The sequence below is a fragment of the Gigantopelta aegis genome, chromosome 14, assembly GCF_016097555.1.
Source record: "Gigantopelta aegis isolate Gae_Host chromosome 14, Gae_host_genome, whole genome shotgun sequence".
NCBI lineage: Eukaryota > Metazoa > Mollusca > Gastropoda > Neomphalida > Peltospiridae > Gigantopelta > Gigantopelta aegis.
The window spans coordinates 25153548-25179601 of NC_054712.1; the positions used below are offsets into that span (position 1 = coordinate 25153548).

The 26054-nt window shown below is 35.1% G+C and overlaps 1 protein-coding gene across 1 annotated transcript; it reads right to left on the reverse strand.

The window, feature by feature from the left end:
* Positions 1-127: 127 nt before the first annotated feature.
* On the reverse strand, positions 128-25773 carry LOC121388523 (syntaxin-16-like). Its single transcript, XM_041519888.1, has 8 exons — positions 25609-25773; positions 20971-21065; positions 17442-17494; positions 15583-15689; positions 14522-14684; positions 13570-13679; positions 9876-10019; positions 128-7651 (listed from the first exon to the last, which is right to left on the reverse strand). Exons 1-8 carry the CDS (start codon positions 25687-25689, stop codon positions 7469-7471), a joined length of 936 nt encoding a protein of 311 aa, XP_041375822.1. The 5' UTR covers positions 25690-25773; the 3' UTR covers positions 128-7468.
* Positions 25774-26054: the final 281 nt, after the last annotated feature.

A 26054-nucleotide genomic window follows, 5' to 3' on the forward strand; every position in this document is an offset into this window, starting at 1 on the left:
TTATCAGAAAAATTAAAGGCGTATGAACAGAACCTGTTCCACCGGAAGTAAAGGACCCTTATTTATAAGACGCATACTAATATTTAAAAAAATTTTTTTTTTACAGCAAACAGGACAAACAAGTATCTCATTATCACAATTGTTTTTATTTCTTTGGGGAATGTTTCCTTTCAGTGACATTCACATTAATATACACCAATATTTACACCACACGACAAACACGTCCGTATTGCACACATAAAGATGATATAGTCGTCAAAGATATTTATATACATGTAGCTCAAACATTTAAATCCCCATTACAAAACCGTGCTTGTAAAACCTAGTTTAGACTCGCAGCTCAAAACTTCAGTAATGACGTCAGTTGCGACTAAGTTGCTGTATCGTTAGAACATGAGTTAGATTGAGTCTTGAGTCACCAACTGGTTTTATAAACACAGGACTAGGTTCATATATTGCGTACAACATGTTACATATGACCACTTAAAAAATAATATGTAAATTTTAATATTGTGGACCAGTAATATTTATGATGATAACATAGTTCATTCATAAACAAGACTCATGGGTTTTCTTTACCCGTGACACATCTGAGGTAACTTCCGGGGCGTGTCCAAGACAGGCGTGCATGGACCCTCAGTGGATATAAGCACATATCATATAGTTGATTGATTGAAAAAAAACAGCGGGGCCGCAGCCTAATTAATTATTGTTTTAAATTGATTGTGATATGATTCCATATGCTTCTACATTACTTTTCAAGATAATCACCCTTAACCTCATTGCATTTGGCCCATTAAATTTTCAAACTACTGATGCCAGCAAACTGGAACTCTTCTGGTTGGCACATCAAATGTTAACGACCCCTCCGTTGCAGCCTTTACACGTTGGTCATATTCAAACTGTGTACCACGAAAAAAGCCTTTCAGATTCCCGTACAGATAATCGCTCGGGCCAAATGAGTGCTGTAGGGTGGATGGTTACGCTGCTCGAACATCTTGAACAACCCTAGTCCCCGTCCACGAAGCGATCTTAGCTCTAAGATTACCCTAGGTGCATTAGGTAGTTATGCACATAATGTGATCTTAGAGCTATCTAAGATAGCTTCATAGAACGGCGCACTGGAACATTGATATGGAGCAGCAGAGCATCAGCTGGTTAAGTATAGCCCTGTTTTATAGCAACATATAATCAAGGGTGTATAACACCACATCCATGAAACAACCTCCATATTACTCTGTCCGGTAACTTCACAAGGTAACTGATATGTAATTAAGGAGTGAAATCCTAAGCATTTTTGATGTTAGCTCTAAACTACTTTCACATTATAATACAATCAGAAATGCCTTCGTGAGTGCCGCGGTCTCTTTAATTTGCCATGGTATTTATTTTGCCATGGAACATTCAATTTTCTATTAAATTATTTATTTACGGTAATACTCACAAAATAGACTTCTCTATTACATATTAATTGGAAAACACCTGTGGAAAATGCATCGAAGACAATTTTCACGGCATAGATTGTGCTGTGACCATTTAATATGACCGATATGCGGTAATCAAATTCAAAAACATAATTTGCTATACATAATAAAGTGCATTTCAGGAAAAGGGTTCCATTGCAAACTATGACTATTGCAATACATCCAAAATTAAAAACTTGATGAACAAAATATAAACAGTATATCACTGTTTACGTTTTCAAATCATGGCAGTTGAATTTGATAAACTGTGAACAGCTAAAAGGATAAGTTAGTTGGGTGTGATTGTCCAAAATAGCAGCAAACTAACATGTTACTGGAGCGGATCCTAGCTTTTGGGTAGGGCTGCAACTCAAAAAGAGCACACTGGACGGTCATTTGGTCATCACGTCGTTGCAAAGCTGGGGTCATTTTGGCACTTTCACACTAATGGAATGCATATCCCAAGAACTGGATCCGCCTATCTATCATTACATTATGCAAGCAGAATGTTATATTATCTTACTCTTCAACAGAATAATGCCCCAATTCACTAGCCCCCCCCCCCCCCCCCCCCTATAGTTTATTGAATGAGTAAACGTATTGGCACGTTGATTCATTCTGGTGGTTAACCGTTTTCTACCAACTTTGAATTAGGCCATATGTTTTGATGTAAGTTGGAGCCAGTAATTGACTTTATGCGATGTCTCAATCTTCTGTTTTGTTGACCTTGTCTGTTTACCCATTTTGAAAGCAACCTACCAAATCCTCAACACATGGTAGTTTGATTTTTAGATATACATTTCTCATCTAACACTGAAAAATGCCTAATGCACCAGTACTTTAGGGTAGGCGTCACTGCACTCAATTTGGGACTCTAGGGCCGAGAATATAAAAGTTAGTGACCAACCTAAATGTTTGTAAGTGATAAAAAAAAGAAGATTTTTTTTATAAATTTCAACATTGAATGCCATATTAATTTCTTAAGCTTTGTTAACATTTCCAAAATGTTGATAACCCTCCTCTCTAAATGTGAGACCAATTAACCCTTCATTTTCTTTTTGTGTTAGCCATAACAATTTCATTATTTTACTAATTGAGAATAGTACAACCTTTGAGATTCAAAACATCCCTGGAGTGTTGTTACAAGAAAACGCTATGAACAGTGCACTCAATATTGGTTTCTTGTTCTTATTATTTATGTTTACGTTTTAATAATGCAACCTTAGTGTTAATACTTATTATTTATTACAAAAAATTAAGTACTCCCTCAAAGATATATTCTCCCAGATCCTGCATTGGCCAGAATTCAGCACCAGCCCAGTCCTCTTCCACTAATAAAGCTGGCCTGACCCATAACACTAACTAACAACCGCTGGTAGTAGGGGTGTAGCAGGTGATTACAGGTGCCTCTTAATAATACCAAACATAACCACTGAACACTCTCCGAAGTGGACAGACTAATCCCACAGCTAAAGGACATGTGAAATAGCAGATGTATGGCACCAATGGCCACAAGAGACGAGAACCTGTCATGGACTGGAGAGACAAGGATTGGGAGACGCACAGAGAACATTCTGAAAGATAGGACAAGCTGCCGATTGGGAAGAAATAAGATGGAATTCAAGCAAGAGAGGAAAAAGTTTCAAGGCCCCAGGTTATAAAACTTTAGTCTAAACTCAAATCTTTAATAATATTACTTAAATGCATACAATTTGTATGGCATTGTCATGATGTTGAAAACTAAAATCCTGAGTTTAGAATCTAAAAGTTTCATAAGCCCTATCCACAGGAAGTATGATCCAATGTCATGTCAGAGAAACATGTACAAATCTGTACTACACCTAAAGCCATTAAACAGGCAAATAATAAATCAACATACAGTCATACCCCCACAAAAATTAACAAATATTTGGTTGATTACGGTATAAAGCTAGTAATGATGATGTTGTGATCAGTGATCCAACAAACACAAAGAATTGGTGTATCTGTCTTTCATAGCAGACAAGTACTTATGGACAAAGTTAATGGACAGATATAAATATTTGATTAATGGTCTGGCAGAATAAATTCATTTTGTGTTCTGCACTGTCCAGTAGTATTTAAAATGAATGAATGCTTCCACAAATGTCCTATACCCCTAATGAAAAGTACCCAAACCAAAAAACAAATGGCTTCCCTAAACTAAAATAAATCATCTAATGAAAAGCAAAAACATTACTAAAATGGTAGTCAATTTTTAGGACAACACAATTAGAAGATAACCATATGAAGTTTTAGCATTCACAATTATGTAAATCTCAAATACCGTAACTTGGTAATACTACTATGGTTAGGAATAAGATGTCACAAGTATCCACGTGAAGGAAATTGAAGCTTGTTGGAAACAATCACGGTACAGTAACACTTTGGCACACATGTATTTATATTAAGCTGGTGATAAGTCTTAGAAATAAACAAAACATGACACCAAAATATTGATTATGTTGCAGTGCCCACTTTACAATTACTACAATAAGATGAAGATATGAAAAAAGAAAAAGACAAAGAAATATAGGAATGTTGTTTAAAGGCGGCTTGACCCGGGATTTCACCTACTAAATGACACACAAAATAACTATATGGGCCGAATTTATAAAGCCTGTTTTAGCCTTACACCTGCATGTGTAACTAGATACATCTATTCCGCTTAAACACTTGCTTTTAAGAAAAACAGGCTTCGTAATTTTGACACCCAAACAGTTATCACCCATCAAAATTTGCTGTGGCAAATGACAGTGCCACAGTAAAAGCTGCTGCAAATCTGATTTCAGACTGCATTTTGTAAAATAATACTTGTGTATTTTCTTTATTATTAATCTGTACTAAATTGCTGCCACAAAGTGATTTGAATCATTGTGAGTACATTGTGAAAAGTCATACACTGTGAGTAGATTTCACTTTTTATGAATATTTTGTTATTTAACTGAATTAAGGCCACATGGCGTTAATTTTATATTAGAAAAGCATCTTAGTAATTACCTACGCTAAACATTGTAAATTTTATTCAAAAGCAAGGATCACATTGTTATTTATATATGTGATGTAATTTTTTTATCATTTCAGTATGTACACTACACAGTTGCAAATGGGGAAAATCACGTGAATAAAAATACTATTCAAGGGAGCTAACTTAGTTTATTTTTTTCCCTTTTTCTCATGCATAATTTTAATAAACTAGGATGTTCAATAAAGGATGTTCAATAGTTTTAATAAAATAGGATGTTCAATAAAGGATGTTCAATAATTTTAATAAAATAGCCTTTATTGGAAATAAAAACATAGGTAATGTCATTTCCTAACATTTGACTATACATATAACTTAACAATACATAGAGGCTATTTCATGGGGTTTTTTTTAATACGATTTTTATGTCAACGAGTGATGTTGCGAAAATATGGTTTTCACACATCATGAGTTGACATAAAAATCGTATTCGAAAAAACATCATGAAATGTTCTATTAATTATATACATCTTTCCTAATTTTTGACAATATATTTTGCTTTTTGTTAATATCTTTTGCTTATCCTATCAAAAACACATAACACCATGATATATTTCTTCCGATGGAACTTATCCACAAAATTTACTGGACTATATCACTAAAATTATCTTTAATTATTAAATTAACATTTAATTAATAATACTGCTGTACAAACCTACCTTACAAAGCAATCCTCAAAAAAACCACCCCACAAAAACAAAACAAATCGAATGTCGATAAATTTTAACTTAAGACTCACTGATAGGACACTGTGTCATCATTATTTAGCTTCGTATTCAATTCATTTTAGATATTTTATCGTAATTGCACTTCATATCACTTTTTTATAGGTACAGTTGTTTAAATTACTCTTTTTTTTCAAATACGATCAGATGCATTGATAATCATCAACCTTAAATACAAAGAAACAAGACAAAAGGAGATAATTTAATCATGAACTTTTACAAAAAAGTAAATACGATTTCTATATTTTCACTGTAGCCAAAATACAGTGAAAATATGACTTTTCACCGGATATTAATTTTCTGGTTTCTGTATATCTATATATTTCATTGCTATGTATATAATAAATTATGTTCCTATTTTTCTTTACGTTATTATACAGTTAACCTTTAACATTCTAGCTGTTTAAATGTTTGCAAAAAAACTGTTTTAAAAAGGAATGTACACATAGTATAACATAAGTTGTGTGTTCCTGCCTTTAGTACATCAACTGCCATGTGATCCTGCTTTTAATCCCCCCACTCCCCAGCACATTGTTTAATCAGCAGCTGTTATGTGTCGTTCAAGTGGTTATTGCAAGATCTGGTTTACAAAATGAGAGGAGAAACCCACTGCTCCTATTTCAGGGACATTATTTATAAAGATTTTTAAGTGCCAAAGAATTCTTAAATATAAGTAAATTCTTCAAATGCCTGAGAGCTGCTCCTAAATATAAGAATTAAAAAAAAAAAAAAAATTAAAATCCATAACAGTTTCTATTAAATGTCAGTATTGCTCTCAGATTAATATCAAAGCTAAAAAAGCACTTAAGAGTCACATAGAGGACTCTTAACATAGGTTAAGAATTCTTATCTCAAACAAAATGGCTGCCATGGTAGCACTTCGGTGGACACTGCCCTCGAATGTTTAGAGAAAGAAAAGACGTTTTTAGCTCTATTACAGCTCGATGACAGATTGTCTGATTGTTTTTCCCATGTGATGTTAAATATAGTCAGGACTTTCCTCAACTATGATGGGAATTCCATATGGGAATTTCCTCAAAGTAATAATTATGACTTAACTAAAAGTTTGTGTCAGACGAATTTTAAAAGTAATTTTAATAATATTTCTCCACTCAAGAGTATGTTGACCATGTTAAGAATGTTTTAAGAATATTCTCAAAACAATGCTAAAAATCCATATAAATACAAACTCTGGGTCCAGTTTTACCTTCTGCACTGAAGGTGATCTTAGGGTTAAGATCACTTTGTGGAATAGGCCCCAGGGCCCCGTTCCACGAAAGAATTGTAGCTAAGGTTAACTGTAGTGACATAAGGTGAGTTTTACAACTGGCACCGTAAATTTTACAGCCATTCAACAAAGCAACCGTATGGTAGTCGTAAGTGCCCTTTAATGATTAAAATCTTCTTTGCGAAGACATGCAAATTAGTTAAATAATAAATTAGTAACATACTTTTTGGAACATCTTGGATGTATGGTATCAGACATCCATGAAGTAGCTTTGAAGTAGAATGTACAAGACATGAGTTATCTCCCGTATTTTCGTGTGAAGGTCGTATGGCGTAGAATGTAGAATATTTGGTATATATTAGATCCATTTTTACACAAAAAGTTAGAATCCATCTTGGAAAATGATCAAATCATCATCTAACTGCCATTTGACATCTACATTAATGGCTTACAACTGCCTCGTACCTATTGTAAATTTTCACTGTAATTTACGACGATAGCAAGCTATGCCGTGTCGTGGAATGGAATGGCAATCGTTGAAAATAATTAAGGAGGCAATAGTAGTTATTTTCGGTGATAGTAGTGCTGAGATACCTTTGTGGAACGGTGCCCTGGACAACAACTTTAGGAAAAGGACAGCCGGACCAAATGTTAATTTTAGGGTCCCTGTCAGCAGTCTTATACATTTTGCATATGTTTTGAAGCACACAACTTACTTTGTACGTCATGATAATGCCATGGTCAGTTAGCATGTTTGCCTTGCCTTTGTTTCCGCTCTGGTCCCAGTGAAGTGTTTACTAGAAGCCATTTATTACAGGTCATGTGTTTTTAACTGACCGATCACTTCCGGACATCATGTCTAGCCCAGGGAGGCTTTTCTTAACTTGCCTGCATATTTCAAAACACAAGACCTGCGATTACTTCAGATGGAAATGATGATGCTAAGACTGTCATAAATATTACACAACGATATACATATATATGTACAGAGAACTAAACATAGCTAACGCTAGCTTTTCACAGCGACTAATATTATGATCAGTAATATAATCACACATGCCAGAACAACGACGATGAGCATTTTCCGGTTCTTTTTCTGGTATTTCTGTGCCTTCTGTAGCTGCTGCAGGCCTTTCTCCACCTGGACACTGGCATGCTCAATATTGTAGTCTATCCTGTCCAGGATTGTGCCCTGTTAACAGAAAGAAAAAAATCACACACATAAGAAAATATGAATGTGTCTCCATTACATGTGCATAGTGCTAAACCTGAATTACAATCATTGTAGAGAGTATCATTAAAATTGTCCTTGGATGTACAGTTAATTTCTTTTAGTTATTTCAACTTCTTGTTATTTCATATGCCCAGAGTATCTCAAAGTCAAGAAGTTGTCCTATGGCATGACTTTAAAAGCTATTATGTTTGTCTTGAACCACCAATATGTCAAGCTTATTGGTTCAGTGCTTTCAACATCAAGATAATGAAGTTTGGCTGTATTTCCCAAACCTGGATCACAAAAGATTGTTTCCCATGCCCAGTGCAGAATCAAGTATATATTTCCCATACTTAATCCTCAATCAAGAATATTGACTGAATTTTTTTTTAATTTCATTTAAAAACAAACAGATTGGGGCTAAGTTTTCCAACTTGACCAACAATCAAGGAAGTATTTCCCATACCCACACGATGTCTGTAATCATGGTACTGAGATCCTTAAAATCAAGGATGTTTCCCATACCCACACGATGTCTGTAATCATGGTACTGAGATCCTTAAAATCAAGGGTGTTTCCCATACCCACACTAAGTCTGTAATCATGGTACTGAGATCCATAAAATCAAGGATGTTTCCCATGCCTGGTCTACAAACATGGACACATTTCCAATACCTACACTCGGTTTACACCCAAGGATTTATTTCCCAAATTTGATCTACAATTAATGATAGATTTTTTATATCTAATCTAGAAACAGGGCTCTATTTTCCAAACCTGATTTTTAACCAATGTTTGACACACTGAAGGTTTTTTTTTTTTGTGCTGGGATGTCGTTAAAACAGTCATTCAATAATTAATTCCCAAACCTGGCCTACAATCAAAGATATATTTCCAATACCCATGCCCGTTTTACAATTAAGAATATATTTTTCAAACCTGATCTACAACAAGCATTATAAGAGTACTGCTAAACTTGTCCCCTACTGAACTGAAATGTTTTTCGTATCTCCTAAATTCAAGGGCCATACTTCTGTGAAAAGTGGATAAATCACTATAAAAGTTAAACTTGATCAGTAACAGTACATGATAAAGGTATATACAAAATTTCACATCACTATCTTCAGGCATTGCAAAACAAAAGTCTGGAAAACAAATTTTTATATCTCCTAAGTTCAAGGGCCTTAACTCCATCGAAAATAGGTAAAATGTCATAAAAGTTAAACTTGATCTGTAACAGTACATGATAAAGCTATACACATATTTCAGCTCAATATGTCATGGCTTTGTGAAAATGTTTTCCAGAAAACAAATTTTGACATCTCCTAAGTTCAAGGGCCATAACTCAGTCAAATATGGGTAAATCGCTATGGCAGTCAAACTTGACATGTAACAGTACAACATTTCAGGTTAATATCTTGAGGCATTCTGAAAAAAAAGTAAAAAAACCCCTAATTTTCACATCTCCTAATTTCAAGTGCCATAACTCTGTCAAAAATGAGTAAATCGCTATGAAAGTCAAACTTGATCTGTAACAGTACATGACAAAGCTATACACAAAATTTCAGGTCAATATCTCAAGGCCTTCTGAAAAACACATCTGGAAAACTATGTGGGGTGGGCAGACAGACAGACAAACAGACAGAAGGACGGAGATGAAACCTATAGTCCCCTCTGGTTGGAATGGTAGGGGACTAATAAAGAAAATATTGCCAATACCTACAGCTGAGCCCGAGCTTATAAAACTTTGAGTTGAGATTAAAATGTTTAATGATATCACATACATGCATGCAATTTGTAATGCATGACTATATTAGAAAAATATTTCCAAAACTGTGTCCAGTTATAAGAACCTATCTTAGCACTACGATATTGTAAAACCACTGTAGGCTATTGCATGCATCATTTTGACGTCAAAGCTCAGGGCTAGCTTTTGGTCAGCAGAAAATTTCGCCAAATTATCTTTTGAACTTCCAAATTTTATAGATACCCAGTTATTTTGTAACAAAATATCAATTAATACACAAAATTCTTTCGCCATATGAAAATAAAATTTGCCAGTTGTTTTTAAAATTAACAACTGGCGAATTTGGCGATTGCCAGAGCTAGCCCTGAAGCTTATGACAATTTTACGATGTCGAGGCTCTAAAACAGATTTGAAAATCTGTAGCCTGATCTATATTCAAGGATATATTTCTTATACCTGGTCTACAATCATGGTGGAGAGATCCTTGAAGATTTCATTAAGGTCAAGGATAGACTTGACAATCTGGTTAATCTCTTTACTACGCTGGTGTATTGTTGATGTGTTGTCTTCTACAAGCTCCAGCTGAGCCTGGGTAAAACCCTGCAGTAAAATAAAAATAAAAAACACAATACAGATGGGGTAATCATTAGAAACTTCATACCATAATCTAGATTTTAACATGCTGCTTAGTAGCGATGGGTACTGCCAAAATTTTCGTACTGCGATATATTGCGACACAGGAATCTGAACTGCGATACGTACCACGATATAGAGAAGAACAAATCTCAATTACTAGAATTTATAAAGTGCTCTAATTTCATGTACATTTTGTTTAACTTAATAACATGATACACCAGTCAATCAAGATTCATTCCAAACAAGTGACGCTATTGTTTCTTTTCTTAAACTAGCAGTTTTTGTTTGAAAATATAATACGTGTGACCTAAAACACAAACAAAATCAGAGATGGGGTAATCGTAATCAGTAATCATAATCGATTGTAATCGATTACATATTTTCATGTAATTGCAATCGTAATTGCATACAATGTTTAAGAATGCCATGTAATTGCAATCATAATCGATTACATTGCTAATGTAATTGTAATCAGCGATTACTTTCATGATTACTCATAATTTACTAAACTTTGATATGTTAGCATCAACTCCAGTAACATTGCCTATAGTTAGTAGCAGTACTGGTCATTCAGTGTAGACAATAGAACTGATCTCCCATTGTCTACTACTCTAGTAGTATTATTGAAATTCAAATTCTTTATTTGCTCAGACCATGAGGTAAAGTATAATACAATTATACATTGTGAGCAAGTAATTAATGTTTCCACTGTATTAGAACTATCATTTGCCTTGAGAAACTGGGGGTCATAATGACTGGGTTATCAAATGAATGTAACCCAGGGGATAAATCCACACATTCACATAATGGCATCTATCTTGTTTATGTTTACTATAAAACCACTTGAATGAATACAGTGTTCTAGCTAACACAATATATAGCAGGGTGCTGCGTCCTGCCCCAGTTTTGTTTCATAATTCAATGCCATAAAAAAAATTTTAGAAATACTAAAGCACTTGCCTTCTTCTCAGTGCACATACAGCGTTATCACGGGTCTGAATTCAACTAAGAAACGCTTGACAATATCTCGTTTTGTCACAGGTGTGAAAGTCCACCACTGGTACAGTGGCAAACTTTCTTTTCTTTTGTTAGTGGTTACAATTGCAGACGGGCAGCCAGCCAGTCGTATTAAGCTTGATTTCATGGGTAGTCATCGTCACAGACACAACCACAAATAACGTAACTAACTAGACAAACACCCAGTTCAAAGTAGTCCACTGGCCTCAGTGGCGCAGTGGACACAGCCCAGAGGTGTGTTCCCAGGACAGTGAGCGTGCTTGAACCTTAATTAGATATAAGCACGAAAGTTGAAATGAAATGAAAGTAGTCCATCAAGATAAACCTTTGTTTACTTTCCTTTAAATTAGTTTAAAATATAAACACTTCTAATAAACATTCATGAAAGCTGATTTTAATTGATTTTAGACATGTTGTTCTATGAAACGTGACACTTCGAATGATTCCAACATAAACACACCCAGACCAAGATACTTGTAATTTTCACCGATATAATTGGATTCTTATAATATGGTACATAGCAAACTAGCAACACTGTTTCCGTGAAGTATGTAGGTATAAATGTGTAATTTAATAAAAGCATGACTGCAAAAACGTGTTAATAAAATCGATTGATTAATCATAATAATTTTTAAAGTGTCAACAATTAAATAAAATGAGCAACTTGTGCACATATACATGTATATGTATGCAGATATCAGTTTAATTATTTATTTACTTATTTGTTCTTTTCTTTCGCTCTTTCCTTATTTCTTCATTTATAGATTTAAAAAAGAAATATTTATTTTAATTTGTGGATGGTATTAAATGATATACGTTCTACAAACAATAAAAAACTAAAAATAATAGTGATCACTAATTATGGCTTAGTTCAATAATTAAAAAGAATATTTTATGCATTGGATACAATAATTATTCATATGGTTATGGGAATAATAAATCTGGTTTTGGAAACTGATTCCCTCCCTGCAGTATACATACTTTCATAAATTTTTGAAATCGTTGAATAAATAATCCCAAATTATCCACTATGTCTTTCAATGAATGAAATCAGCATGGTTGTGAAATAAAGTGAATAATTTAATGTTGGTAACATCATTTCACTATTTGTGCATATTTGTGGAAATGTAATCATGATTACTGGACAATCACAATCATAATCAATTACTTTCAATTTTCTTGTAATCGTAATCATGACATTCTTAAGTAATCATAATTGTAATTGATTACTTAATCACCCCATCTGTGAACAAAATATAAGCACAATACACCAGTATGCTAGAAAAATATCACAATATTTATTGTTTGAAATTTATATTGCGGTATACCGGTATGCCAGTCATAACACGAATCTCTACGGCTTAGTTAGTCCACATATTACATAATGGGAAACTGTAGGAGTAAGAAATGACAAACACAAACACTTTTCAGCATGCACACTCAGACAAGTGGCAATTTTCACTTACTATTTTGTAACTTCCACGCAGGCTGTTTTACAGATTACATTACAGATTAATTGCATTTTTGACGAAGATGCTTAACATTGCCACCCACTCCATTTTTGTCAATTAATTAGGATTTTTTAATAAGGTGGGTCTTGAAATAGCGGCCTGTGAAAAGTGAAAAGAAGTCAAATTTTTTTTACACATAGAAGGTAAAATGGAAATTCACCTGCTAAAAGCCACCAAAAAATCGCATGTCAGTTTTCAAGATTCAGTTATAATTTAATTTCATAATACTCTAAAACACATCATAAATGTTCATGTACCATCCCAAACCATATGCCGTCTTATTTCCAGAAGGCCATATTTTTTCTTAGCAGGACATATTTCTCTTGGCCTGCTATTTTTAGCTTTTAGGTCACCCTAGTGTTTTTAGGTCCCCCTGGTATTTTAGGTCACCCTGGTGTTTTAGATCACCCTGGTGTTTTTAGGTCACCCTGGTGTTTTAGATCACCCTGGTGTTTTTAGGTCCCCCTGGTATTTTAGGTCACCCTGGTGTTTTTAGGTCACCCTGGTGTTTTAGATCACCCTGGTGTTTTTAGGTCACCCTGGTGTTTTAGATCACCCTGGTGTTTTTAGGTCACCCTGGTGTTTTAGATCACCCTGGTGTTTTTAGGTCCCCCTGGTATTTTAGGTCACCCTGGTGTTTTTAGGTCACCCTGGTGTTTTAGATCACCCTGGTGTTTTTAGGTCACCCTGGTGTTTTTAGGTCACTTCGGTGTTCGTATAAGCTCAAATTTTATTTTAACTGAAACAACAAAGTATGTAATCCTAGAAACTAGGTTCAGCATAGGCAGCAACTTAAGGAGTGGTGGCAGTTGTTTAATTGTCTTTCAAATGGGTAGACTATCACATATTCTGGCCTCCTCAGCTTCATAGATGGCAGACAGTGCTCCCTATTCTGACACTTACAATCAATGATTGAAAATCGCTGAATCACGGACAACAGCTTCATCAGTTTCCTACCTGTTGTGTACTAATAAAATACTGCTCACCTTGTCGTACATGTCATCATCTGCGATATTCACTTCCTCCATGAGACCTGTATCTGAGCCAATACTGGTATCAAAGTACTGCTTCGACCTCTCTTCTCGGCTTTGGAGGCCTGATAATGGAAAAAGAAAGAAAAAATATTGAGGGCACCAGATATAATAAGTATCCTAAAAGTGCTGCTAAAGCAATAAATGTTCCCAAACATATCATATCTCCTAAGTTCAAATGTCATAACTTCATAAATTTATCAAATCCATTTATGACAGAGTTATGGCCCTAGAAATAATTCCTAAGAAAGTCAAACTATATCTGGACATAACTCTGGGCCCTGGTTGTACAAAGCATAGGTTAAATTAACCTTGGGTTAGTCTAATATTGTCCTGTTAATTATGTTTGCACAAAGACAAAATAAACATTAGATTTGATTATGTGTGGATACCTTTGGTTGTTCTAAAACAAGTTTCAACATTATGTCTTCAATTGTCATTTGAACTGACTCAGTCCTTGGTTTTGAAACATTCTGTTAACCACTGGTTAAGCTAACTTAATGTTTGAACAACCAGCCCCTGATCTGTAACTACATGTACATGGTAAAGGTGTATACACAAAATTACAGCTCCATATCTTGAGGCATTGCGAAAAAAAAGTCTGGAAAACTATATGTTAGACAGACAGACAGACAGACAGACAGACACATAGAATGACCGGTAGGTATTTAATATCTTGAAGTTTTTAAGAACTATATTAGAGCTGTTACTGAAATTATCAACTGGAGTATGAGTGGGTGGTGCAGGGGGACTAACATCTGGGTCAGCTCGATGTTTTGGGTATAGATTGTTTTATATATAATGCATATTAGTGTACTTTAGTATTATGTAGGTAACCTTTTTAAGTTGTACTCCCTGCCTCGAAAAATCTTAATCAAATGCAAACCGATAATTCATACTGACTCACGTCTCAAGTAGTTGGACTGACTCTTCCTGAAGTTGATAGACATCTCTTGAATCGTTCTTGCGAGAGATGACACTATGTTGTGAGAAAGTTTTTTTTCCTGGTCAGATCCTCGAAAACTTTTTGAACTTATTTGGTGTACTAGCCGCTGACACCTTGTAAACATCTATAAAAATACAAAAAAGAATAAACTAAATACAGTACATTTAACACAAATTTTTGCATATTTTGAATCGGTAAGTATTATTTTCATGGGTTTTTGTAATTTTTATATTTTAGATCAGTTAATGGCGATTAAAATTAGCCAAAATATCGAAAAAGTTGCCTTTAGTTACTGGCACTTGTGACCAGCTGTCCAGTATTTATGTTCATTATTCCTGATGATAGTGGTTTTCTGACCAGAATTTTGTTTAATAAATGAACTATGATTCATATCCCAATATTTTGTTATTTTCGTAGTTGGTAAAACGATCCAATTTATTATCAAATTAGCTGTCACAATCAGCTATTGATCACTGAAAATAACCTCGACCTGCCACCATTGTTGTCAAGTGAAAATACTTGCCGAAAACCACGTTTTGAACTAAAAATTCCAAGCTATTTCCCATTGAAAAACAACAAACAAAAGCTAGCATGGTGTAAAATAAACTGTGTCCTGTTAAGAATTTTTTTTTCCTGTGAGTGTCGTGTGTAAAATGGCAGGAAATATGCATTGCGGAATACACTGTACACAGTGTACAGTATGTCGACTGGCGTAACGTCAGGCGAGATATCTCGCGGGAAGTAGTCAGAAGGTTAAGAAATAAAAATACCTCCCAGCCTCCTCACTACCATAATGGTTATTTTGGCAGCAGTAAATACAGTGAAACCTGTCTAAACCGAATCATAAACAAACCGGAATCCTGTCAAAAAAGGTAAAGTTCCATGGCCACACATTTTCTAAATTTTAAAACGCAACCGTCTAAACACTGGATCCTGTCTAAATGTGATAAACATTATTCCCCAGTGTGATCCGGTTCAGGCAGGTTTCACTGTAGTTTGTTTTTAGTGAAGCTGAATGACACCTGTGTGATTTCTTGAGTCTGTATCTGAATGGCATGTTCTTCGTCCACACTGTCATCCAGAGTTGGTCTGTTGAGGTGTTTTGTGTGTAAAGCTGACAATTCCTTCACTGTACAAATCAAAATACTTTTTTAAAAAACAAAACATAACAAAGACTTAATAAACAAATTTACATTAAATGAAATTCTTTACAGCATATACTAGAATTACATGATAGGTAACTAGTTTAACGTGCTCATATACCACTAGGGTTTCGAACATGCCATCCTGAGTCCGACCTTCAATAGGATCGGGGGCATGACTAGAATTAGAAAGGACACACTGTACATGTTAAAATATGTTAAATTAAAGTCATTAATCCTAGTTTCCAAGTCGTGTACCTCTTTTGTTTCACATAAAATGCATTTGGAGCTCTTACAAACACTGGAACCAAAAGAAACACAACGGTTTTATTACAATTGATTATAAAAGCAAATAGCTGTAAGTATTAAATGTTTAAATTAATAGTAAAAATGTGCAATACATGTTGTTGAAAATATTTTGCACTTCCTAATAACTTGGGTCAGTGTCTTTATCTTGTACACAATTTTGACCCTAATAACTTGGGTCAGTGTCTTTATCTTGTACACAATTTTGACTTCCTAATAACTTGGGTCAGTGTCTTTATCTTGTACACAATTTTGACTTCCTAATAACTTGGGTCAGTGTCTTTATCTTGTACACAGTTTTGACTTCCTAATAACTTGGGTCTGTGTCTTTATCTTGTACACAATTTTGACTTCCTAATAACTTGGGTCAGTGTCTTTATCTTGTACACAATTTTGACTTCCTAATAACTTGGGTCAGTGTCTTTATCTTGTACACAATTTTGACTTCCTAATAACTTGGGTCAGTGTCTTTATCTTGTACACAGTTTTGACTTCCTAATAACTTGGGTCAGTGTTCTTTATCTTGTACACAATTTTGACTTCCTAATAACTTGGGTCAGTGTCTTTATCTTGTACACAATTTTGACTTCCTAATAACTTGGGTCAGTGTCTTTATCTTGTACACAGTTTTGACTTCCTAATAACTTGGGTCAGTGTCTTTATCTTGTACACAATTTTGACTTCCTAATAACTTGGGTCTGTGTCTTTATCTTGTACACAATTTTGACTTCCTAATAACTTGGGTCAGTGTCTTTATCTTGTACACAATTTTGACTTCCTAATAACTTGGGTCTGTGTCTTTATCTTGTACACAATTTTGACTTCCTAATAACTTGGGTCAGTGTCTTTATCTTGTACACAGTTTTGACTTCCTAATAACTTGGGTCAGTGTCTTTATCTTGTACACAATTTTGACTTCCTAATAACTTGGGTCAGTGTCTTTATCTTGTACACAATTTTGACTTCCTAATAACTTGGGTCAGTGTCTTTATCTTGTACACAGTTTTGACTTCCTAATAACTTGGGTCAGTGTCTTTATCTTGTACACAGTTTTGACTTCCTAATAACTTGGGTCAGTGTCTTTATCTTGTACACAATTTTGACTTCCTAATAACTTGGGTCAGTGTCTTTATCTTGTACACAATTTTGTTGTTCTAGACAGTTTATTTCAGTTAATTTAAGTGCCAGTATTCATAAATCTCTATATTTATATTACGTGTCACACAATACACTTAGGAATTTCTTTTGTCCATTTTCTTTTTAATTTCTCAAATACATGTATGTGATCTTAGTACATGTACATATAAAGATGGTTTGGATTTGTATTTAAAATTAAGTATTGTAATATTTTGTATTAGTTGTAGTTCTTTTTATACCAGTGTGTGTTAGACAAATGCTTTGATTGTGCAATAATGAAAGTGAAAAAGACTTACTTTTCTGTTTTATTCTGGATATGTCATACTGGATTTCTTCCACACCATCCACCCTGTAAAGATATGATTGGTTACCACTGCTATATACAGGCTGGATGATTAAGGTTATAACATATTTGTATGTCATGATTATCATACACAGACCTGAATGAATAAAAACATAACCTGTTTTCATGGTTCCCAGATGTGGCCATGTCTGATGCAGTGTTACATCTTAGAGGCAGCTTATTGTTCTAAAATGTCATCCAATAATAATATAGTGAAACACCTAAAAAAAAGGATGGTTGTCACGGTCCCTTTTAAAACAAATATCAGGACAGAACAGAACCTTTCTAAAGCAAATACGTCCTCTTAAAATCAAATTTTGCACAAGGTCCCGAGAGTGTCTGGTTTAAAGTGATTTCACTGTAGTACTGTTTGAACATTATTAATTAAACAACTACCATTCTGACCAAGAATCATAAATAAATATATATATATATATATATATACTCTGTCAAAAAAGAAACGCATAGGCGAAATATTCATGGAATCATCTCTTTAATACAAAGTGGCATAATTTCATTATTTATGATCATATCAAAGTCAAATTTGACATGACGGCAATGGAGGCCTTTTCGTCACCAAACAGCGTAGCACAAGGGTGCTGGAATCAGTACTGTGTGTGGCCACCAGCAGCAGCAATCACTGCGCGACATCTCCTTGGCATAGACTGAAAGAGTCTCTGAATCTGGGCATGTGGAATCCTAGCCAATTCTTCCTGCAGTGCATGTGACAGTTGCGGAAGTGTCTGAGGCTCCGGGTCATGCTGACGTACACATCTGTCCAGTTCGTCCCATAGATGTTCAATGGGGTTGAGATCTGGCGATCTTGATGGCCATGGCAGCACATTAATGTTCTCATTCTGTAGGAAATTCATTGTTACACATGCTGTATGTGGCCTGGCATTGTCCTACTGAAAGAGTCCTCTCTGTCGATCCAAAATGGAAAGCATGTGACGGCGAGGAATTTCATCCCGGTAGCGTACAGCTGTCAGGTTGCCTTGTACGAACACAAGTTCACTTCTGCTGGTGTATGAGATGGCTCCGCACATCATGACACTCCCTCCACCATGACACTCCCTCCACCGAATCTGTCAATGTGGGTGATGCAGTTGTTGGCAACACGTTCACTGCGGTGTCTGTAAACACGTTGCTGTAGAAGGAAACGTGACTCGTCGCTGAACCATACTGGCTGCCAGTTTCCCAAGTTCCACCCCTGTACATTCGTGCACCAGCGAACACGTAAAAGTCAATGTTGACGTCGCAAGGTCTCTTAGCCCGTAAACCAGCTTCTCAAAGTTGGTTCCGAATGGTTTGTGCAGACACCCTTCTCAAACCAGGTATGCGTCCAGCAGTGTTCGTTGCTGTGGCAGTTCGGTGATGCAAATGCAGAACTCGGATGTAGCGATCTTGTGCTGCAGTTGTTATGCAAGGTCTTCCACTTCTGGGCCGGTCTTCAGCTGATTGAAACTGCTGGTACCTGTCCCAGAGACATGAAATGGTGCTCTGATGGACGTTCATGTGGCGTGCGACTGCTGACTGCGATTCACCTAACTGGAAGGGGCCTATTGCAATGTTTCGATTCAGCAGGCTTAGTCTTGGCATCTTGTAACTCATCTACATCGAAATGGAAATGAGGCATCATTGCGAGCATTGCAGCTTTAAATACCCATCACTACCCCAATCTTTTTCCAAGTTTCACATGCATTCGCAAAAATCTGACCATTTCACACCGATTTCCTGCAATTGTCGTAGAACGTGCCACAACGTGCATTAAATTTGTTTTAGGGTGCATTTGGGTATGCTGTCCCATTACAGAAACATTAACAAACATGGTCATTCAGCAACACTGTACAAAAAACCCGACATTTTGTAAAATCAAACACTTTTTTTCTTTCCCTATCACCTATGCATTTCTTATTTGACAGAGTATATATATATATATATATATATATATATATATATATATATATATATATATATATATACATACACACACGTTTTATTATATAATCATGAATAATAAAAACAGATTACTCAACTTTCTTACCTGCATACATATATATACTCACGGAAAAAAGTTCTTGTGCATCATTAAAATTTCAGTGAGACATATATATTTATAAAATTTTTAAAATATTGTGTTTTACATAGATGTACTATTTATCTATCAAAAGTACAGTGATCCCCTCCTGTCTTCTGAACCTGAAATACGGTTTACACAATGCTTGGTGCGTCGTCGGTGACGATATAACAGAACAACATATTGATGTCATGTCATGGTCGTACTTTGTCATCACCACAGTTGTTTTTGCATTTACCATGGTTTGACACCCGGTAGCCGATGTGTTTTTCGTGCTGGGGTGTCGTTAAACATTTATTCATTCATTTGTAATCACCTAATCGGTTGCGTAAAGTTCTTCCATTGATTGGCCTTAACACAGGGATATACTGGGATGTTAAACTTGTCATTTCCAAATGATTCCACATGTGTACCCACTTGATACTGAAAATTGGTTAACGTGATGTCACGTGTCAACTCACTAAATATGGAAGATCCCTAGTATTCCTAAACTGTCAAGAATATCTCTGCAGACACTGCATAGTGTTCTGATGAACACCAAAATTACTAGCAGCAACGTTTGTGCCATTCTAACTGCAATCATGCCCATCTTTCGAAGAAGTTCATTTTCTTGGAGGCGTGGCATCAGATACCAACAAAAGTATTTTTCTGAGTGATGAGAATACATACAATAGTTTTAGAGTCCAATGACAAGAAAAATGACGTCAAAGACGAGCACGTGACCAAGAATGCTAGTAATGCAACTTATGATTACAAAGCATGAATAGCTCGTGCAATTGACTGGGCACTGCTGGGATATGGAAGGAAATGGTTACACGTTTATTTACTGAATTTTTTATGACCAGATCTCAAGTAAATTATACTCTATATGCAATTATTTGGTGCACAGGAACTTTTTTCCGCGAGTATATATATATACAGGGCTAGCTCTGCCACTCACCAAATTCGCCAATTGCGAATTTTGACAAGAATTGGCAAATTTTATTTTAATTTGGTGAAAAAATATTGTTATAATTTATATTTTGTTGGAAAATAGCTATAGGTTTGGCATTTTTTAGATAATTTGTCAAATTTGGTGATCACCCAGAGCTAGCCCTGATATATACATACATCTATATGTATATAAATATATATATTTAAAAATCATAAAACTGTATCATTTATTTAATGTATTATTTCTATCTATGGATACATCTACTGGGATATACATGTAGTTACATGTACATCAGATCTGTAACTGCTAATTTTAGACATTAATAAATGTGCATGTAGAGATACAAATATTATTATTTAATTAGTTCAAACCCTTGTTTGTCAAATACTTCTGCACACATAATATTATATATACAAATTGTATATATCTAGACATTGTTGTTAATTCATGATCAATTCTCTGTCAGCTTACCAATCTGGTGGTAAACGTGATGACCGAGTAGAAGCAATTCCTAATTCTGGATCGACATTAGCTCCAGACATAAGAGCAACTCTGTCATCGGCAGTCTAGAAATAAAACAATAAAATGATGGTCAGATTTCAACACATAAATATACACATGTACTTGTAATTTCCCAGATGACTAATATATTCATTAGGATATGTGTTCAGCATATTAACAAGAATTCTACTGAATTAAGTGCATATAACATTAATTACATTGATAACATGCCATTCCAACTCTGTCATGGACATTCTAAGGTGATATATATTTAATATTAATTAAAAGTAATTTAATATATAAAAGAAGATTCTGTAATCATTATCACACTAAATTATTATAATAATACCACCAATAAGTAAGTTCCACCAGTGTTGATTACATTTGAACACATTAAAAATTAAACTGAAATGACCAAGCATTGAGTCGAGTTGACCATGCAAGCACTGGGATGAGTTCACAACTTGTGAGGGAGGGTGGAGGGTGAGTTGTCTACACAGACTGGTTGGGGTTAACCAGCTTCTATTAAAACATCCAGTGGAAGGAACATTGTTACCATATTTTACATGTAGGTGGAGGATAAAAAAACCCACTCCTGAGATGAAATTGTACATCTCAGCTGTCAAGGACTGGTCAGCCTGCAGTTCGAGAGCTAGATGGATATTTGTATGCTTAATCACTTTCTGCCATCAGAGATAACTGTAATCAAAAACATTGGATTTTGGGCTTCCACAGAGTACTATGTAATGTCTTGATTGCTTTATATCTTAGTTGTTAGATTATGTCATATCCTTCCACCCCTTTTTGAAGAGTATATTCCATAACAAAGCAAAATGGCTGCAGGCAAAAAATTGCATGCTTTTCGTCCTAGGGATCTCAGCGATATAGGTGACATGGTTACAATCTCAAGTCACTGACAGACACTCTTACCACAGGTCTTTGACATTGTTTTGGCTTTGTACACAATAAATAACATATCCAATTGTAATTTTGTGATGATGTATTTCACAAATGGTACTTTTTACTTATTTAATCTTTTAAAACATAAACTTAAAACAGTATGTATTTTGTCTAAAAATAAAAACATATAGACCTGTAAACAGCTGCTCAATATAGAACAAGGAACTTTTTGACAGGGGTCAAGGTAAGTAGACTAGTTTTTAATTTTAATATGGTGAAGCATTGCAATAATACAGCTAATATAGAATTTGAATGACGTCACTTTTCTTCTCCTTACAATAACAATAAACTTGGTACATGATGTTTCCATTTTTAGAACACTGGAAAATTCCAATTCAAAGTTGTTCAAAAATTACTAATTCACCTGACTGAAGAAAACCTTGTATTAAAAAAATTATACTACATGTATTTAAGAAATATATATATGAAATGAAATTATAGTAAGATATGATATATATTTTATACGCAGCCAAAACAACTGTGCAAAAAGTGACTGTCATTGACTTTAGTATGTGGAATCTGTGTTATTTTAATGTTTTTTTCCATGATTTGTGTCTGGACAAAATGTGGGGGAAATAGAACAGCACTGTCCACTGCCCTGTTTCTGTAAAGGACTTGTATAGGTGGATGTGTTGCTACATAGTACCGGTATGTACATTTAAAGATTTCTGACATCTTTGACTTTTGCATGTGAAAAGTAAACAAAAGTCTGTCACATTCATAGAAATGTTGATAAAAATTATGTTAAAACTAGTGGTGTATAACGAATACACATGGTGGCGAATATGATACATATCATGAATATAAAGTAATGAATATGAATATATATATTCATGTCCATGAATACAACAGTGAAAAAGTTTTTCACTTTCATTATGGTATCAAAGTGAAAGAAAGAACAGTATTTTTTTTTTTTAAATGATTAATCATGGGTGTTTTTATGACAGAAGTGAAATAAAGGTACACGTAGGGTACCAGTCCAATGCTTTAAATAAAAATGGATTGGTCTATGTACTTGATCTACTACAAAACTGGTCCGGACATATCAAAACAATCAAATCGGTATTGTGTTTTGGTATTATGTTTTGGTTAGTGTGAATCAGAAACGTAAATTGTACTCTTAGTATTACATACATATGTATAATGTATTTGTGTATTCAGTTCAGCTAGTGACAAATATGAATGCAAAGGCTGTGGTATGTACTATCCTATCTGTGGGATGGTACATATAACAGATCCCTTGCTACTAATGGAAAAATATAGTGGGCTTCCTCTCTAAGACTATATGTTAACATGACCAAATGATGTTTAACATCCAATAGCCGATGATTAATAAATCAATGTGCTCTAGTGGTGTCATTAAACAAAACAAACAAACTAACTTACCAGTATTTATCATTATTACATTTACAATGTCATGGTACATGTATATAAGTTATTTATAAATACTATAACATTCATCAATGTGGTCAGTGTTTCTGCAAAAGCTTTAATTACAAACGGATATGGTATGAAATCTATTTACTATTGATCCTGTTCAGCCACAGGGGTGGAGATCGAAGGTATCGACTTTCAGTGTGATGCCCACCAAACCCATCGTCTGTGAAACTTTTGAAAAGTACTAGTAACTCATGGTCATATATATCTAGACCGCCTTAGTGCTAGTAACTCATGGTCATATATATCTAGACCACCTTAGGGGCCGTCCATAATTTTCAACATTTTCATGAGCGTACAAACCGTACACTTTTCACACACACACACACACACACACACCCTCCCCTAAAAGTGTACATCCCCAAATGAAAAATGTTGATTGAATTTTTCATTTTCAAAAAAAGTGTACGCTGGCCCCTTAACCCCCTCCACCCGCATACGGTTTGTACGCTCGTGAAAATTATGGACGGCCCCTTATAACTTGGGGGGGAGGGGGCTAATCCCTCCAGCGTAGGAATTTGGGGGGGGAGACAGAGCCTCCTGCTCACCCCATTTCTGAAAACTTATGTCTGATTCTAATAATTGTAGTTTATAATCATTTACATTTGTCGCATAATCAGTTTAACAAATATTTTGATGTAGATATATATTATAAATACTGAAAACTATATGTAGGATCGATCCCCGTCGATGGGCTCATAGGGCTATTTCTTGTTCCAGCCAGTGCACCACAACTGGTATATCAAAGGCCATGGTATGTGCTATCCTGTCTATGGAATGGTGTATAATCGAAAATGTAGCAGGTTTCCTCTCTATGACTGTGTCAAAATGAGCATATGTTTGACATCCAATAGCCGATGATTAATAAATCAATGTGCTCTAGTGGTGTCATTAAATAAAACAAACTTTCAAAACTATAGCTCGAGTCACCTCCAGCCCTCCTCTTATTGATATTGATATGTAGGGTAAGGCTAGAGGAAACTCTATGTAATGCTTTGGCAATCGTCAACAACCAAATGGTGGCAAGCTACTGCGTCTAAAATACAAAGTTTTTTCTAAATCTGATGGGCTGAAATAGCCCGAGTACTCTGACTGTAATTAAGAGAGCTAGACGGACATTTGGACAGTTATACGCTCTCATTACAGTCAGAGACCAACCTATGTATTTTTTTGGCAATTCCTGACAACCAAAAAGTTGGCAAAGATTTCCGCTCTAATACCACACCAATCCTATGTTTGACGTCAAATACCTTTACATCGATCATTTTTGAGTTAACTGATAAAAAAAATCCACATATTAATCACTAATACACATACTACAGAAAGAAAACCGACAGCACCCACATTCAGCTACACTTCGTGACACTCCATCGCCATAATTACAAAGCTCGGCGATCTATTTCGAGACGTAGATCATGTGATCGCCCACTGGGCGATTCCGCCTTGTGCAGCAGTTACAGGGGCCATCTTTTTTTTCTATCACTTAACTCGAAAATGATCGATGTAAAGGTATTTGACGTCAAACATAAGATTGGTGTGGTATTAGAGTGGGAATCTCTGCCAACTTTTTGGTTGTCAGGAATTGCCAAAAATATACATAGGTTGGTCTCTGACTGTAATGAGAGTGTATAACTGTCCAAATGTCCGTCTAGCTCTCTTACAGTCAGAGTACTCGGGCTAGGGCTGAAAATGTTCTAGACCTGTGAAGAAACACCTCACAAATGAACAAACAGATGACAACAAATCGGATGTTGATTACGTGAACCGTGCATGAGAAAACAAGTTGAATGGAGTTGGAAGCATAACGCAGTTAGGGACATTGAGGATAGGGAAGACAGTATTTTGACCCCTGATATTGATATACTTTAGAACAAATTCTTATGCTCACCATGCAGCCTCCGAACACTAATTAAAGGTACGAGAGTAATTTAGCGGAAAAATATCACTGTTGCCTTCTATTGTTAGGGTCAGGGTTAGTTTTAGGGTTAGGGTTAGAGTTAGAGTTAGATTTATCATTTAGTGTCATTTACTAATGATTTAGGGTTAATTTTGGGATTAGGGTGAGGTCCCCTCTTTATACATGTATCAATATAATGGGGGGGGGGGGGCATAACAGGCGGAAATATTTCCAATTTATCGTAGTTTTTAACAATGTGGTTTGGACTTTAATAATAATTTAAAAAAAAATTAAATTAAAAGGTAAAAACTCACTTGCTCTGAAAAAATATGCCTGCTCTGTAACGCATTATTTCGCATTAATATGAATACTTCTGTCAGACTTCTTGTAGCCATGACGAAACGTTATCATGTATGGTTATAACAAAGTGATTAAATTTCCCAATGATCCATTATAACATTAAATTCCGAAGCACGTCAACAATTCCCATCTTAATGATTACTTCTTGACATAAGCGGCAGCATTAGTAGGTCGCTTCTGTCAATAATCAATGCGTGTAAACTTCCGCATACACCTAATGGCCAAAGGTTTTAAGGAAAAAAGAAATACTCAACACATTTTAATTAGTTAAAAACAAAAGAGAAGAAGTTTGTTTTGTTTAACGACACCACTAGAGATTCTTGCCCATTGGACAAGGTTATCCAGCTTTTGCACGGTGCTAGAAAAATCTGTCTGACTCTAGGCAGTCTAGGGCTAGATT

Bases quoted from the DNA above. Each gene is read 5' to 3' on its own strand.
- LOC121388523 (XM_041519888.1), bottom strand. From the start codon at position 25,689: ATGGCTACAAGAAGTCTGACAGAAGTATTCATATTAATGCGAAATAAT. The intron at 15,690-17,441 runs GTAAGTCTTTTT...TGATTTGTACAG, and splicing joins ATCCAGAATAAAACAGAAAA to TGAAGGAATTGTCAGCTTTA. The intron at 7,652-9,875 runs GTATAAGAAATA...TTCTGTTAACAG, and splicing joins CCACCATGATTGTAGACCAG to GGCACAATCCTGGACAGGAT.